This window comes from Coffea arabica, chromosome 6c (genome assembly GCF_036785885.1).
Source record: "Coffea arabica cultivar ET-39 chromosome 6c, Coffea Arabica ET-39 HiFi, whole genome shotgun sequence".
NCBI classification, from domain to species: Eukaryota; Viridiplantae; Streptophyta; class Magnoliopsida; order Gentianales; family Rubiaceae; genus Coffea; species Coffea arabica.
Genome location: NC_092320.1, coordinates 61965990 through 61983840, shown reverse-complemented (window position 1 = coordinate 61983840; position 17851 = coordinate 61965990). Strand labels below are relative to the sequence as shown.

Below are 17851 nucleotides of genomic sequence, written 5' to 3'. Positions count from 1 at the left end.
CCATTATTGATGGTTTGTCATTTCCATGTAGCACCATAAACTTATTCGAAATGATAAAATAGGAATTAATTGGAACTTTACATGCCTACGGAGCTAAAGCTATATATCTCCAGGTCTAGCAACTTGTGGTACTGGCTTATTTCATTTTTAATGGAGTACTACAAAAATGACATGAAAGAGGGGGCACACAATTAATATTTATTTATTTCATTTAATGCAGCGCCACCATAAACCATTATGTATGGAGCTAAATCTATAAATCTAGCTCGGACCTGCCAAACTAGCTACTTGTAAAATTCCTCAAGTAGGCAAATAAAACCTAGCTTAATTTAATTCATCTCATTTTAGTACCCTGATCTTGACACGAAAGAAGGGCTTACAGAATAGTTTATTTGCAGCCGTTTTAGAGGAACTGATTGAAATTAACTAGAGCTAAGTTATGGAGGCAAAGTTATAAATCTCCCATCTAACAAAATAGCTGGTTGAAACATCTTGCACGCAAATAATACATTTGCTAATTAAAATATCAAGTATACAAACTGAACTTGCACTATTGGGAGGAGGGAGTGTAAGCAAGAGGTCTCGGGTTCGAGTCATTCCGCTTACACTAAAAAAAAAAAAAAACTTGCACTATTGGTTTATAGCATTACCAACAACTATTTATCATTTTCCTTTCACTATTTTTATTTTTTTTTTGTCTTGATAATTATTAGGCTTGTCAATCATGAGAATTCAAAACTAAACATCTAAAAGGAAGGGGAACAGAGATAAAATTAAAACGCTGTACACCTAACTTAATTACTTTAAATCAATTGCTACTGAAACTTCATTCCTTGAATGAATATTACGATTTTATGTAGCATTCTAGTTTAGTTGATATACTTTTTTTTTTTTACCTAGTTTTCAGCTATCTTAAAATGTATAGCTGAAGGAAATAGAGGAGGTTTTCCCAGTCTGCTTATTGCACTCGCGATTGGAGTGCGCATAATCGAAACCAATTGATCCAAAATCGATGGAAGCCCATTCAAGGCAAATTTTAGTAAAGGTGTCTTTGGGGATAGAGTTCATGCAATTGCAGGTTGGATTGTATGGTGCATTTAGTGATAGGAATGTGTTCAATTTCAAATTAGATGGATGAGATTAATTTAGGGACCCAATTTTGAGGGAGTGCTAAAATTTGTCGTGTTTTTGCATATTATTGGCTTAGTATCTATATTTGTTGTATTAGTGTTTATATCCCTTGTCTTGTTGTCTGCATTGTACCATACAATTGCGATTGGTGATTGCTGAGACTCTTGATCCGTGTCTTTGGTCTAAGGCACAGAGTTGGAAAAAAGCTTCTAAATCTTGGTTTGAAACTTTTGTCTTCGTGCCTAATTATTACATACAATCTACAATGCAAAACTACGTAGTTCCACTTTCCTGTCCAAACATTTACCAAACTTCTCCTAAATATGCATTCAATGTTATGTGTCACATTAGTAGTATTAGTAAGTGAAACTAAGATTAGCTGTTTTTGAAGGTATTTTTGAAAAATTTTACTGTAGCAAAGTTTTTATGATATATTTTGGCATATTTTTAGAAAATATTTTGTCATATAAGAGTAGTAGAGTTTTTAAAATATATTTTGGAATATTTTTTAAACATTAAAAAAATTTAAAATACTTTTTAAAGTACCTTTTAGAGTACTTTTTAAAAATTTGTATAGTATTTGAAAAACACTAAGATCCAAACAGAGGATCCCATATGTGGTTGAATTGCTTTAAAAATTCAAAACGAATGTTGATATGAATAATTGGATTAACTTTTCAATTTTGCCATCCAAAATTCAAAATTCAAATTTTGCATGCCATTCACAAACCCAAGGGGTCAGAGTGGAAAAAGATATCCTACTTCAACTAGGAATCCTACGTCCCTAGCTTTCATCTTTCATCTCTATAAGACCAAAAAAATCCTACCATGACTCCACAAAGACCAAAAGAAATCTCAGCCAGCTGACAGTCAAGAGCTGTCCACAACTGCCAGTTCCCAAATCTTTCCGAGGAAATGGCCCTTGTCCAAAGCCAAAACCCAAACCAAGGCCATAATACTAGGAGTATTCAACAAACTCCAGTGACTGTGGTCATGGTTCCGCTTCCAGCACAAGGCCATCTCAATCCACTCCTCCATCTCTCCTGCCTCATTTCCTCCCATAACATACCCGTTTACTACATTGGCCTGGCCACCCATATCCGCCAGGCAAAGGTTCGCGTCCAAGGTTGGGATCCTCTTGTCATTTCTAACATCAATTTTCACGAATTTTCTATCCCTTGTTACGAAACTCCTCCGCCCAATCCAAACGCCCGGACAAAATTCCCCGTTCAACTCGTGCCATTGTTTAATGCATCGATCAAACTTCGCGAGCCAGTTTATGCACTTTTGGAGCAACTTTCAAGAAAAACAAAAAGATTGGTAGTTATTTATGACTCTGCCATGCCATATGTCATCCAGGATGCGCATTTGATTCCAAATGTGGAGTCCTACTGCTTTAGTATCTTATCGGCCTTCTATGGCTACGCATTCATTTGGGAACTAGAAGGGAAACCTAGACTCGCCGAGCCTGAACTACTCTAACTACTCAAAGATCTTCCGTCCAATGAAGGTTGCATGCCTCCAGAGATGATGGAATTTATAAAATTGCAACTGGATTCCAAACCAATTATCTCTGGATACCTGCTGAATACGTGCAGAGAGATAGAGGGTCCCTACCTCGATCTCTTGAAAAAAACCAGTAGAATTGATAATGACAAGCAATGGGCTGTTGGTCCCCTCAATCCAGTTGTAATAATAGATGGGATGAAAAACTCCAACAAGAGACACTATTGCTTGGAGTGGCTTGACAAGCAAGCCCAGGACACTGTCATTTTTGTCTCTTTTGGTTCAACAACTTCATTATCAGATGAAGAAGCCAAGGAGATCGCTATTGGATTGGAGAAAAGCCGGCAGAAGTTCATATGGGTACTCAGGGATGCAGATAAAGGAGATATTTTTGAAGGGGAGGTTAGAAGGGCTGAGTTGCCTGAAGGCTTTGAAGAGAGCATTGAAGGGAGAGGTATAGTTGTGAGGGAGTGGGCACCGCAGTTGGAGGTTCTTGCACATTCATCAACTGGTGGTTTCATGAGTCATTGCGGCTGGAACTCGTGCATGGAAAGCATTAGCATGGGAGTGCCAGTGGCAGCATGGCCTATGCATACTGACCAGCCGTGGAACGCTGTCCTGATGGAAAAGCTGCTGAAGATTGCCCTACCAGTAAAGGACTGGTCGCGGCGAGATGAACCTGTGACTTCTGTTACTATTGAAAATGCTGTGAGAAGATTGATGAATTCTGCAGAAGGAGAGGAGATGAGGCAAAGGGCTAAAGAGTTGAGCAAAACTATTAAGGGGTCTGTTACGGAAGGTGGTGTTAGTCGCTTGGAGACGGATTCTTTCATTGCTCATATTCGTAGATAGATTGGTAGATTGGTTATCTACCTATCTATCTATCTATTAATATCTGTTACTAAATAGATGCTCTTGGAATAAAAGAGAAATATATAAGAAGAAAAGCTCACATTCATTTGGAAAATCTTGATATGAATATCACGACATAGATATATAATTTTGTGCTTTTTATCAATTTGAATAAATACTGAAAGAAAAGCAAAAACAAAAGAATCTAACTATTTCTGTCAATTAAATGTCAATTGACAACTACTTAGCCAATCTAAGATGATTAAGCTATATAAATCATTTACATTCTTTACTAGCCTCTTGATTAACACTTAGAAAAATGTAAATAATCCAAATTCAACAACGCATCTCACATTATTCAATTCAAATTTTAAAAAAAAAATTGGCAAGTCCAACTACAAAAATATAAGGTAGAAAAATTAAATGTTCATGCAAAGTTAGATAATAGCATGGTTCATATATTTTATTCTTAAATAATTAATTCATTCTAATTATACAATTACATTTCGTTTGTCTTAGCAATGAAAAAATAACATTCAAAATGTTGATACAAAATTTTTCAACTATTACAATTCATTGATTTTATCAAAAACTTAACCATGGGTTTTATTTTTAAGTAAAAAAAAAAGGCACATCTAGACTACCGCTAGTCAACAAGCTTTCCAAGGGGTAAAGGAAGGGTGAGTGTGGTGAAAATAATTAGAATAACAAAATCTAACAAGCCAATTTATTTACTCTAATACCCTTCAGAAATTGATTTTATGGTTTAAGTCTTTATTTTGCTAATAATTATGAATTTTATGTACTTGCTCACACTTGACATGTATACATGTATTTTCGATTTAACTTTATCTTTTCTACAATATTAAAAATAATATTATGATTTAATTATAAAATATTGTGAGTATATAACAACTTTGGTGAAACATAACTGTACTAAGAATTGTTTATCAAAGTTGAATCCATAATTTACCAAAAAGCACAAAATAAATTCCAAAAATCAAAGTAAATTCAAAATTAATAGATCATAGAGTTCATAATTAGATAGTCTTTGTAGCTATAATTAGTTAAAAAATTAAAACTATAAACATTCTGTTATCAGGTAAACAATCAAATTTCACCAAAAAAATTAAAAATTTATATCTAAGAGATACTATATTTGGATTAATATAACCACGTGAACTATTACTAGTGTACTTATGTTTATGAATCAGGAGCGCAATTAACTAACAAGGAACGTACGATATGAAGTTAAAACCAATTGCAATAAATTCTCAATAATACTGCTGCTTGATAAGTTCTTTAATTTTATTGCGATCAACTAATTAAACACATACCTCTGCTCATGAGATTTACTTAATTATTTTCATTTATACCAAAGGCTTTTGCTATGGATCTGGTGCAACAAATTCATTTCCTTACAACCTCTAGGTGGCAGGATCTGGTGCAACAAAGTTTTTTTAATAGGAAAAAGGCATTGAAAATTTTATTTGAATTACATATCCTATTTGAAGTCATGGATATAAATTATTGCATGGTTTCATGAAAGCTTTGAATTTAAAAAGAGAATCACGCAAATGATCTTCAAAACATCATCCAACTTTAGTTCCTGTCTCACATTCTTGAACAATTGTGCCACTAGGGAAGGATTAACGACACTCGGAAACAAGAAAAGCTAGACTTTTTTCATTTGAAAGGAAAAAAATAAAGGTGGAGGCATTCAAATCAGTGATGGGGCCGGATATAGTTGAGGGAGTGACCTTTAGTAAAGTTACAAAATAGGCTTAAAATTTTGAAAAGTTTTGATTGAAACTAGTCCAAAAAATATGGAGCTAAAGTTATATATAAATTAAATCTCCTACTGACAAAATAGCTTGTTGAAATTAAATATCAAGTACTCAAATAAAAACTACCCACTTGGTCTAATTCATTTGAATGTAGTATCATAATTATTTATTAAAAATCATTATGCAAAGATTAATAGAGCCAATGCCAAACTTAAGGAGCTAAAGCTGGATCTCTCCCATCCAGGAAATTAACTAGTTAGTTGAAATATTAAATATGCATATCAGCATATGTAAATGAAACCTATGTTAATTTCTAATTTAAAAATAAAAACCTATGTTAATGGTTATTTATTTCATTGTTTTACTTAGGAGTGGGAACGAGTCGGGTACCCACCTTGTTCACCATTTTGCGGACCCAACCTGCATCTTGTGGGTCAAGCTTTTTTTTACCCTTATTCGCCCCGCATATCAACGAGTACCCGATTATCGGATAACCGTTGAAATAGGGTCGGATCAACGGGGACCGTCCCATCCCGCTTATCATTTAATTTTTTTTAAAAAATAATTTATACTAATTTATTTTATATTCTGCATATTCATCTAAGATTTAATAAAGGATTTTTCTCAAAAAAAGTCTCCCACCAAGAAACAAACAAGCAAAGAGAATACAAGAAAAAGGAAAAAATTAAAAGAATTCAAAGTCAATAAAAATTTGAAATAAGGGGCATTCCTTTTAAGTATATATTCCACATTAATTAAACTCTTTTCTAAAAAATATAAGTTCATGACCTCTACAACTGAATCTTATAAACAAACTATAGTCTTCCATATTTTTAATGTAATTTGTTCAATGAAATTGCTTATTTAGCTCTAAAAATAATATTTTATAGTATGTGTATAAAAATAAATAAATATATATATATGTGTGTGTGTGTGTGTGTGTGCGGGGTATCTGCGGATTTTCAATTATATGACCCTAACCCATCCCGTATCTAATTGGGTACCCGACCCTCTTTTGATCCGATCAAATAATATGGATTGGATATCCTAATTTTCAAATCGGATCGGATATGTTAACAGGTATCTTGAGAGAAAAACATCTAGTCACTGTATTATGAGTGACCAATTAGTATTTATAGGAGTACAAACCTAATAAACTATTTACAAGAATACCCTTACTAATTTATTATCTACAAGAATACTTATATTCTCTTAACACTCCCCCTCAAATTGGAGCATATATATCATAAGCACCCAACTTGTTACAAATGTATTTCACCCTAGAGCCCCCTAAACTCTTGGTAAACACATCAACCAATTGATCTACAGACGATACATGAGATGTCTTGATGACCCCGTCAAGCAATTTCTCTCGAATGAAATGACAATCAACTTCAATATGTTTTGTCCTTTCATGGAACACTAGATTAGACGCAATATGAACAGCAGTCTGATTATCACACACTAAATTCATAGGCTGTTTATGCTCAAACCCAAGTTCCAGTAACATGCTCTTTAACCAAACCAACTCATACACAGTGTGAGCCATAGCGCGGTATTCAGATTCTGCACTTGATCTGGATACAACTGTTTGTTTCTTACTTTTCCACGACACTAAATTACCACCAACAAACACACAATATCCTGTAGTCGATCTTCGATCTGAGGCAGAACCAGCCCAATCTGCATCACTATATCCTTCAATATCAATGTGTCCATGATTTTGATACAGCAACCCTTTTCCAGGAGTACTCTTAAGATACCTGAGAATCCGTATAACAGCATCCCAATGACTAGTTCGAGGGATATCAAGAAATTGACTCACAACACTCACTGCAAACGAAATGTCAGGTCTCGTTACAGTGAGATAATTTAATTTACCCACAAGTCTTCGATATTGCTTAGAATCATCAAGTAATGCACCTTGATCTCTTGCTAATTTCACATTGGGATCCATAGGAGTATCTACAGGTCGGCAACCTAACATCCCAACTTCACTCAACATATCGAGTACATATTTTTTTTTGACATAAATAAATCCCATATTTAGACTGAGCTACCTCAATACCCAGAAAATACTGTAGATGACCTAAATCCTTTGTCTGAAAGTTAGCCTGCAGATTGGATTTAAATTTCTGGATCCCCACAACATCATCACCTGTAATCACAATGTCATCCACATAAACAACTAATAAAATTTTACCAGCATTAGAATGCCGATAAAATACAGAGTGATCTACTCCACATCTTGTCAGACCGAACTCCATGACAACACTACTAAACCGGCCAAACCAAGCCCTCGGAGACTGTTTCAATCCATATAAGGATTTTTTCAAATGACAAACCAACCGCGGATTCTCCCCCTGAACAACAAATCCAGGAGGTTGTTCCATATATACCTCTTCTTTCAAATCTCCATGCAGAAATGCATTTTTCACATCCAACTGATGCAATGGCCAATTATAAGTTGCTGCCAAAGAGATAAGAAGACGAATAGAGGTAATCTTTGCAACAGGAGAAAATGTTTCTAAGTAATCTACTCCATACACCTGAATAAATCCTCTAACTACCAGCCGAGCCTTCAATCTATCAATAGAACCATTAGGCTGCACTTTTATAGTGTACACCCATTTACAACCAACAACAGACTTACCTGAAGGACGAGGGACAAGATCCCAAGTACCATTTTGTTCCAAAGCAGACATCTTTTCTTGCATAGTTAATCTCCAACAAGGATGATTAAGAGCATAGGTAATAGACTTAGGAATGGAGATAGAATCAAGGGAAGGAACAAAAGAAGAATATGACATAGAGAGACGAGAATAAGAAACAAAATTAGAAATAGGATGGGAAGTACAATGTCTCTTACCTTTGCGTAAAGCAATAGGAAGATCTAACTCAGAGGAGGGCGTCATACCTGGATTGAAAGATTGAGAGTTAATTGGTGAAGTGTGTGGCATATCAGGAACTTTCTCAACCATGAAACGACGAGAGTAAACTTGAAGATGAGGACGAGATAATCGAGCTATGGAATCTGGTGGACTAGATAACTCAGGTAATAAAGGGGAAGGGACTGGTAAAACAGGAGAGGAAAAAAAGGGACACTGGTCTAACTCACAAGACATACTTTGTTTGATAAAATACGGAGTGGATTCAAAGAAAGTAACATCAGCACAAGTAAAAAATCGATTTGAAACTGAACTGTAACATCTATACCCTTTTGCGCTCGTGCATATCCTAAGAAAATACACTTAATAGCACGAGAATCTAATTTATCCACCCCGAGAACAAGCTGATGAACAAAGCACACACATCCAAAAATACGATGAGGCAATTTAAACAAAGTTTTCATGAGGAAAAAGAATGAAGTGAGGTAATTGACCTTCAAGAATATTAGATGGCATGCGATTAATTAAATAACATGCAGTTAGAACTGCATCACTCCAAAATTGTTTGGGCACATTCATGTGCAACAACAGTGTTCGAGCAATTTCGATTAAATTTCCAATTTTCCTTTCAGCAACTCCATTCTGTTGTGAAGTGTGAGGACAAGAGAACTGATGAATAATACCAGACTTAGTCATAAAGGTATTAAAAAGAGTGAAAAAATATTCTTTTGCATTATCACTGCGAAGTATACGTACAGGCACACCAAATTGATTCTTTATTTCTGTAACAAATGCACAAAAAATGGAATATAATTCTGAACGATCTTTCATTAAATAAAGCCATGTAACTCTGAAAAAATCATCAACAAAGACTACAAAATATTTAAAACCTAACTTTGAAGTGACTCGACTAGGACCCCAAACATCAGAATGAACTAACAAAAAGGGTTCAGAAACCCGTTTATTGACTTTAGGAGCAAAAGAAACACGATGATGCTTTCCTAACTGACAAGACTCACATTCTAACGAAGATAATTGATTCAAAGTAGGAACCAACTTTTTCAAATTTTGTAAAGACGGATGACCTAAACGACAGTGAATTTCAAGAGAAGAAACATTATGCTCATGCCCTCCACAAATCATCCTCTTTGTCTTCAAATCCTAAATGACAACGGAATCAGGAGAAAAAATAACTGTACACTGTAGAAATTTAGTGAGCTTACTAACAGACATTAGATTAAATGGCAAATTGGGTACGTAAAGAATAGAAGACAGCGGAAGTGATGGATTAATTTCTACAGTGCCTAGTCCTTTAACTTTAGTAGTAGATCCATCAGCTAAAGTAACATGAGGAAAGGGAGTAGACTCTTGAAAATTAGAAAAAAATTTAGAGGAGCCTGACATATGATCAGTAGCCCCGGAGTCAATAATCCATGAGTCATTACCTTTTTGTGCTAAAGAAGCAGAGGGAAGAGATGCATGACTTGTAGCTTGGTACTGTAAGAATTTAACATAATCTTCCTCGGATATAGTAACAGTTTTCTGGGACCCATGTACTGAAGAACTTGATTCAATTTGATCAATGGTAACCCCATTAGCAAAACTTTCAACCATAGTGAATAGCACTTCAAACAAAACAGCAATCAAAATTCGCTATGAACAATGCGCGTGAACAGTGCGCGTGAATAGTACCGGTGTGAACAGTGCGTGATGAACAGTACGCGCGATGAACAGTACCGCGTGAACAGTACGCGTGAATAGTATCGCGTGAACAGTGCGCGATGAACAGTATCGCGTCAAGACTTTTGCTAGATGTTTAACCCTAACCCTAGGACTTTTGCTCTGATACCATGTTAACAGGTATCTTGGGAGGAAAATATCTAGTCACTGTATTATGAGTGACCAATTAGTATTTATAGGAGTACAAACCTAATAAACTATTTACAAGAATACCCTTACTAATTTATTATCTACAAGAATACTTATATTCTCTTAACAGGATATATCGCATTTTCAGGTTTGCGGTATTTTTGCCCACCCCTAGTTTTACCATGAACTTATTTGAAATAATAAAGTAGGGATTAATTGGTGAATTAGTGCATGCCTGTGGGGCTAAAGCTATAAAACTATGGTACTGGCTTATTTCGTTTTAATGCAGTACATATACATGGCATGCAAAAGGGGCGCACACAATTATTTATTGTATGGTTTACATTTAATCACTACCCTAAACCATTACATTGGAGCCAAAGCTATAAATCTCCGGTTAGCCAAACCAGCTAGTTGGAATATTCTCAAGCACGCAATTAAAAGCTATACTATAGATTTTAATTCTTTTCATTGCAGTACAACGAACTTGACATGAAAAAGGGGCTCATACAATTGTTAATTTCAAACCATGATGTAGGGATTAGTTGAACTATTGCCAAACTTATGGAGCTAAAGATATAGATTTTTCCACCTATCAGACTAGCTAATTGACATATTAATATGTATGTGATAAGTGTATTTTTTACATGTTTTTAGTGTGTTTTATCAGTTAGTTTTGGTGTGTTTTAGTCACTTTTATAACTAATTGACTAAGATTCTAGTGAAAATATATATTTTGTGGTTAAAGTGGTAAAAATTGCATTTCTATGGATTTTAATAGTGAAAACTTCATGTTTTTGTGAGTTTAATGATTCAATCATCAAATGACATGAATTAAGAAGAGAATTGGATTATTGATGATGATTTAAAGAAATAAAAAGAGAATATGAAGTGCAAGAGATGAAATGCAATTAAGTTCTAAAGAAACACAAGTTTTACAGCTTTAACACCTTGTGGCATTTGGCAATATCTTGATCTAAAATGATTGGATTAAAGTGATTTTTATACCATTTTGAAATTAAAAGATAGATCTACATTTGGTATGAAGACATCGAAATCCAGTTCAGTCATTTTCATTGTCAAAATGTCGGAATACAGAAGTGAAACTCTGTTGTCGAAAGTTGAAACAGAGCTCTGACCATTCGAAAGTATTTTGGTCATATCTCAGTTCACAGAGCTCTAAATTGGATGATTCTTGAGGCATTGGAAAGTAACTCAAAGGACTACAGTTTTCATGTTTTGCACAAGAGCTAGTTCGGCCTCCATCATCAAAAAAATATCAGTTAAAATGGTGCCGAAGTGAAAACGCGACCTCCAATAGCCGCGTATTCTTGAGGTCACGTATTCTCTTCTATTTTTTGCAACTTGCCTGCTTTCACATAACTTTTTTAGCTCAATTTTAGCTAACAATTTCGGCTGTGCCTTATCAAAAAAATGTGTGGAAAGTTGGAGAAACAACTCATGGGAGTTTCAAGAGTCAAAAATGACAACTAGAAACAACTCATTTGGTTCTTGAATCCTCTATAAATTGCCTTGGAGGAACATTTTGAAAAACTTTGGAAGGCTAGAGAAACTCCACAAAAATATGGTATTCACTAGAATTTCCTTAGTTCATTTGTTAGGATAGTATAGAGTAGTTAGTATAGTTTATCTTTCTTGTATTTGTAGTTAGATTTGCATGAAAATTGGAGGAGCAAAGATGCAGAGTTGGAACTCGTGTGACAAGGGTGACCTCTCTCCTATCACTTTCACTTTTATATTTGAATTCATGTTTAACTATAATAGAAGTTGGGATTCGTTTTTCTTCATGTTCAGTTAAAGTTTATGTTTAGAATATGGATGAACTTGCTATATCTTGTTAGTAAAGTTTACTTGGTTATTTGATGATATTATTTTGAGCAAGTTATTTACCACTTTTGCTTTTCTAATAATGATTAATCGGTCATTAATTGTGATAATTTTAAGGTGTTAAGTGTGCAATGAGAATTGGAATTTAACACTAGTTCAAGGAAGTGATAAACTTAGGAAGTTCACTCACGAGAGTAAAGGAGCATCTTTGTGGCTTTAGTGACTTGTTTCATGTAATTTTATAGAAGAAATGAGCTTGTAATTAATTCATGACCACAAGAGTAGGTATGGCTTAGTTACAAGTATAGTTGATTCACTATGAGAGTGGGTTTCACATACATAAGGAAATTACCCTATAACTAGCCAAGATAATAGCATTCACTTAATCGGTAATCTCATTTGCAAGAGTTATAAGGAATTCCATACCTCTAGGAGCTTTATAGGATTATTTTTATTACTTTTATAGTGTAGAGTTAATTTCTTCCACTATGATAATCTAAATAATAAAGGAATTCGAAAATCACCGGTAATTGAAAATTTTTCTTGTGGATTCAATCCTTAATACCCTATACTCACTCACGACTTGTATACTTGCAAAAAAAATCATGTGTGGGGTATTTAGAATTTATAAATGTAAAACTTGACTGTGTATGAACTAATTATTGTGTGTATATGTCGCGCTGGTCAGTATGCAAATAGAGCATTTGCTGGTCGAAATATCAAGAATGCATTAATAAAATTTGCGCTATTGTCTTACTACATGACCAATGGCCGTTTACAAACTGTTTTCTTACAGTAATTACTCTTTTTTTTTTTCTTGACAACTTGTAGTCTTGTCGATCAAGAGCTCTAATCATTATGATAATTCAAAAGCGAAATATCTAACAAGGAAGAAAATTTTCAAAATAAAAAGCAAAACGTCTACCTCAAATAACAAATTTAACTTGATTGCTAGCGGAACTTCATTCCTTAAATTACAAACTCAAGTAGCACGTTATTTTAGTTGATAGTTTTACTTTCTACGAAGTTTGCTGCAATATTAAAATGTAGAAGCAAATATAGAATATAGACTACACTTCTTCTTCTTCTTCTTCTTTTTCTCATGGTTCTACACTTACTTTGTTCTTTGCTTCAAATTCATATTTTCCATTATACCAATGGAAGAAGCATTGCACAAACTTAAGTTGCATCCTAGTTTAGTTGATAATTTTCCTTCGTACCGAGTTTTCGGCAAAGTTGAAGTGTAGAACCATTGAAAAAAAAAGTACAGGGAATTTTTCGAGTCCAACATATTTGCTGCCTAATTAATAGAATCACATTCTACTACTGTATATAGCCATTGCTTATGTGTCATATATATGAGCATATGATTCAAACTTTATTTGTCAACTAATAGCATGACTTTTCGTTTTTCTTGCTGCGTTAGTAAACATTAGACTCCATCATACGTAAGTAAAATGAGCAAATTGCTTTCTTGTTGAATTCCCTTGACATGACAAGGTTGCAGCTCTTTTCTTGTGAACGATGAAAACCTTTACTATAATTTATTCAGTAGTGGACTTCTTATTTGCGTTAGAAGTGATGTTTTGTGTCAACTCCTGTATAAAAATTGTGCAGTACATCAATGGGCCAATGGCTATTGCCATAAATATTGCGGTTCATGTTCAATGAGGATGGAGGACAACAGGGAGTCCCTTGGCGGGCAGAGGAATAGGGAGGACCACGGTTTTCTCAACAGGAAGGAGCTTTTCCCATCTGAACTTCCCTATCACGTTGTACATGAAAACAAGTATAACCACTCTAGCAAAGTCTTTACCCGGGCATATCCGAGATCCTCCGCCAAAAGGAACGAATGTGTGAGGCATAGGTCCTGATCCTTCAAATCTTGATGGATCAAACTTTTCAGGATCAGAGAAATACTGTGGATTCTTGTGTGTTGAATTGGGAGTCCAATATATCTGGATGAAAATAAGATGTTTTTTTAAAAATAATTAGAAATCCGGGTTAGATTTACTAAACATGAATCAATCCAACCAGTGGTGGAGTCAAGACCCTAAGATATATAAAGGGATCAATCCGTGACGGCACATGAAATAAAGTTAAGGCAAAAAGACCAACCAAACTATTTAATACTCAAATTTAGTTGAGTTCAATAAGTGTTCGTTCAAGTTTAGTTCACGAATTAATCAAACCAAATTTAAATATTATTTTGTGTTCGATAAATTTTAAACTCGACTCAAACTTGGCTTGTTTGGCATAAAATTGAAATGTATAGGTAAATATTCAATCTATTTGAGCACACCTCAATAAATACTTGCTTGACCTCAGCTTGACAAATAAAAAAAAAAAATCAAACTTGAATACAAATTCATACTTGTTAAAATAATCAAACAAACTTGAACATTAAGATGTTTAACATGATTAGCTTCATTTATGAAGTAATAGTATAGCTAAAATAAATGGATATTTATGTTAAATTTATGTTTTTCTAAATTTAATATGCTTGGAAGTTCATATTATGCTTAAATTTAAATGTGACAATTATTTTCTCCATTTGAATGTGGAAAACTTTCAAAGAAATTATTCTTGAAATAATTTCTGTAATTCACTTTAAGTAGCTCCAAAATCCTTATATCCTTTGATGGTAACAAGGATTTTTAATTATTTGGGGGTTAATTTAACTCAAAAACAGAGAAAGAGATTATTCTTGAAATAACTTCCATAATTAACTTTAAGTAAATCCAAAATTTTTATGACTTTTTTAATTATCTGGGGGTCAATATAGATAGAAAAGAGAATTTATTAAAATTTAGTATGGACAAATAAGATGCAACTTTAAAATTTTCTAAATTTCTTAAGTTTTTTAAAAAACTAATTTTTCTAAAGTTAAGCAGGGGCAATTGCCACCTTTTGCTTACATGTGGCTCTATCACTGAATCCAACCATGCTAAATGGACCATCTCTATTTCTAAAAGTTCTGTTACTTATCAATTTTTTTATTCAAAAAAATCCTAGAAGTAGTATGTTTAATAGTGATAGTGTATATAGATCTTTTCAAATTTTACCTTGCAAAATTCAAAAGTTGAATGCTAAGATTAGAAAAAGGGTGGTGATCATGCTTGATTTTTTAAGATAACAAGTATTTTGGGACATGCAAAAATAAAAATAAATAAAAAACATAATACTTTTAATAGAACAAATGGAGAGAGATTGATAGAAGATGGCATTGAGAGTCACAAAATATAAGTAGAGAGTAAGGACCAGGTTGCATAATTAATGCAGCATTACATGGCTTCCAGTTCTTTTTACACGTTCTAGTGCTTCATCTTTGCCTTAATCATTGATCAACATTTCTAAAACATGCAAAATTAGGTCCCATACCTTCCATCCTTTGGGAATGAAGAAAGTAGAATATGTGAAGTCCGTTAAGACCTCCCGGAAGTTCCCTTGAACAGGAGGGACGAGTCTTAGTACTTCGCTGACCACATTCCAGGCATACCTCATCTTCTGTAAGTCTTTCCAATTCAGTGGCTCCCCGGGGATTTTCTCTTGCGCAATGCTTCTTTGTTCTTGGTAAATTGAAACAATAATTTGATGAGTCCAATTCATTTTTGCAATTGTAACAAATACTCTATCTGATAAAGAAAATGTAAATGAAAAAAAGAAAACACTTGTACCTTTGAGGACTTCATCATAGATATCAGGAAATTCAGCAAGATATTTCATTGTAAAAGTGATGGATGCAGTGGTGGAATCCTGGCTGGCAAGAAGTGCAGCAAGCAAGTGATCAGCAATTTCTGGTTCACTCATGAATTTTCCATTCTCATCTGGCTTGGTTAAGAATAGTGATAAAAGATCCTCGTCATGTACTAGTTGTTTATCCATCACCTCACCCTTCCTTTGCTTTATAATTCCTAACAGCTTCTGTCTTACTGAATTCGCAGCTTTAATACCACGATTATATGAGCTTCCCGGTAGATTTATAGGAAGGGTAAAAATTCCAGCAGCCATGACTTCAAATGGCTTGGCACAATCTTCGATTTGATGTGGATCATTAATGCTCAAAAACAGTCGACATGCTGCAGTGAAATCGAATTGCCTCACAAGTGATAAAACATTAACTTCTTTCTGAAAATTCCATTGAGTTTCTAAGTGGCTTTTTGCAATGGAGTCGACAATCGAAACATATTTGTGAAGATTATCAGGTTTTAGAAGCGTTAAAGCCACAGCACGAAGTTTTGTTGAGGAATTGGAAGATGGGAAGATTTTCTTGGCGCTACTAGGCCAAGAAAGGGCTACAAGCTTGTTCTCATTTGAGAACACAAATTTGTTTGCTGCAGGTCCACAAAAAACAGCAATCTGTTCGCAAAGTAATGAGGTTTTGAACACTTCTTGTGAGTATTTGCTCATTCTGTCCTTGAAAAATTTCTCCGGTGTTCCATTTCTCCCCATGGCAGCAAACTCAAGGGTTTCCCCAACAATCGGCCAACCTGTTTTCCCCGGAGGGAGTTGTAGTTTGGAGATTGGTTCTTTAAGTTTGAATGATAATGGAAATGAATATAGGAAAAAACAGAAGAAAACCATAAGGAGGAAGAACAAAAACAGAAGAAAAAGCTCCATGCAAACGTTTTAATTCTTGCAGGAAGAGATTTGATCTTCTAAAATGAGATTTGATGACAAAACGTGGAAAATATTCGTACGAAAATCTAGTAATATGGATTATATATATCAATTGGCTGGCCATAGATTCCACAATCTAGAATAGGGAAGGGTGTGAATCAGTATTGCTAGACCCGGTTTGACCATGAACCGGCATTCTTCCCGAACTGTTTAGTAGCACAAAATCGTTTTTGTCAAAAATAAGTCAAAACCATCAAAAATCGATCAAACCAGTGACTCGACTCGATTGCTTAACCCAGTTCTCAAACTTTTCTTTCTTGTTTTTCTCAAACATAATTTGAGTTTTCTAAATTATAAAACTTTCATTTATTAATAGTAATTAAAAAAAAGCCACCATTTAGTATGAACACCAAAATTACTCACACCCCTAAACGATCTCTAAACCAAGAAGTTTTTATCCCTATCATCTTATCAATTTATTATCAATGATTCCAACTTGCATTAGAAAACCATATTCTAATGAAAAATATCTCGAATTAGGTATGATTTATTTCAATTTAATTTTTCAAGTAATTTTGGAGAATAGACATATTTTTTACTTGAATTCACATATTTATATATAATTTTTAGGTGTATATTTGATTACAAGCCTAATATTTTTAGAACATTTTGTAGAGTTTCCCGAAATATAATCAAGAACTTAATTTCAATATTTCTAAAACTTATAAAAGTATAAAATAATTATAAAATCATGCTAATATCAGCATGTTTTTTAAAACAATTCAACCAATCCAACCAATTGACCCCTAATCCAATAGTTTAGCCAAGTTGCTATCTGATTCGAGTTTAACAACATTGGACTGTGAATGTCTTGTTTTCCAGTCCACTATACATATAGCGTATATCAAGCAACTGTACAACAATACAGCGTATATGGATTGCTACCATATTAAGTTGAATGCGTTTTTATGATTGCTAATTAAGGCTATCAATGTCAACTAAAACTTGAGACTTTTTTCTTTGTATCCTCGCACCCCTCCCTATACACTTCCCATCCCCAAATGCCGATTGGAACCCCGAACCTAATAGTGGGGAAGATTTAAAAAAAAACTTGAGACTTAATATTATATGCAAAAAAATATAATTTGTAAGATAAAGTCTCAATTTGTTCTATTCCCTGTTTTAATCGAATTTGATTTTATTGTGCAACTAAATTTGATTGAAATTTAACTAAATTTGCTTAAGTAAAATTTCATTGCACAGAAAATCAAATTTGGTTTCTAATACCAAGTCTCAAGTTGTTTTATTTCGCATTCCAAAAACAACTAATTTAATAGGTTTGCTTATTAA

The 17851-nt window shown here is 34.0% G+C and overlaps 1 protein-coding gene and 1 pseudogene across 1 annotated transcript; one reads left to right on the top strand and one right to left on the bottom strand.

The window, feature by feature from the left end:
* Window positions 1-2019: 2019 nt before the first annotated feature.
* Window positions 2020-3493, top strand: LOC113691733 (zeatin O-xylosyltransferase-like; annotated as a pseudogene).
* Window positions 3494-13512: 10019 nt separating this feature from the next.
* LOC113692413 (beta-amyrin 28-monooxygenase-like) lies at window positions 13513-16501 on the bottom strand. The gene is made up of 3 exons (XM_027210826.2): window positions 15559-16501; window positions 15263-15450; window positions 13513-13839 (listed from the first exon to the last, which is right to left on the bottom strand). The coding sequence occupies exons 1-3, from the start codon at window positions 16499-16501 to the stop codon at window positions 13546-13548; spliced, it is 1425 nt and encodes a 474-aa protein (XP_027066627.2). The 3' UTR covers window positions 13513-13545.
* Window positions 16502-17851: the final 1350 nt, after the last annotated feature.

Bases quoted from the DNA above. Each gene is read 5' to 3' on its own strand.
- LOC113692413 (XM_027210826.2), bottom strand. From the start codon at position 16,501: ATGGAGCTTTTTCTTCTGTTTTTGTTCTTCCTCCTTATGGTTTTCTTC. The intron at 15,451-15,558 runs GTACAAGTGTTT...CAATTTACCAAG, and splicing joins CTATGATGAAGTCCTCAAAG to AACAAAGAAGCATTGCGCAA. The intron at 13,840-15,262 runs GTATGGGACCTA...ATTTTCATCCAG, and splicing joins TCATTCCCAAAGGATGGAAG to ATATATTGGACTCCCAATTC.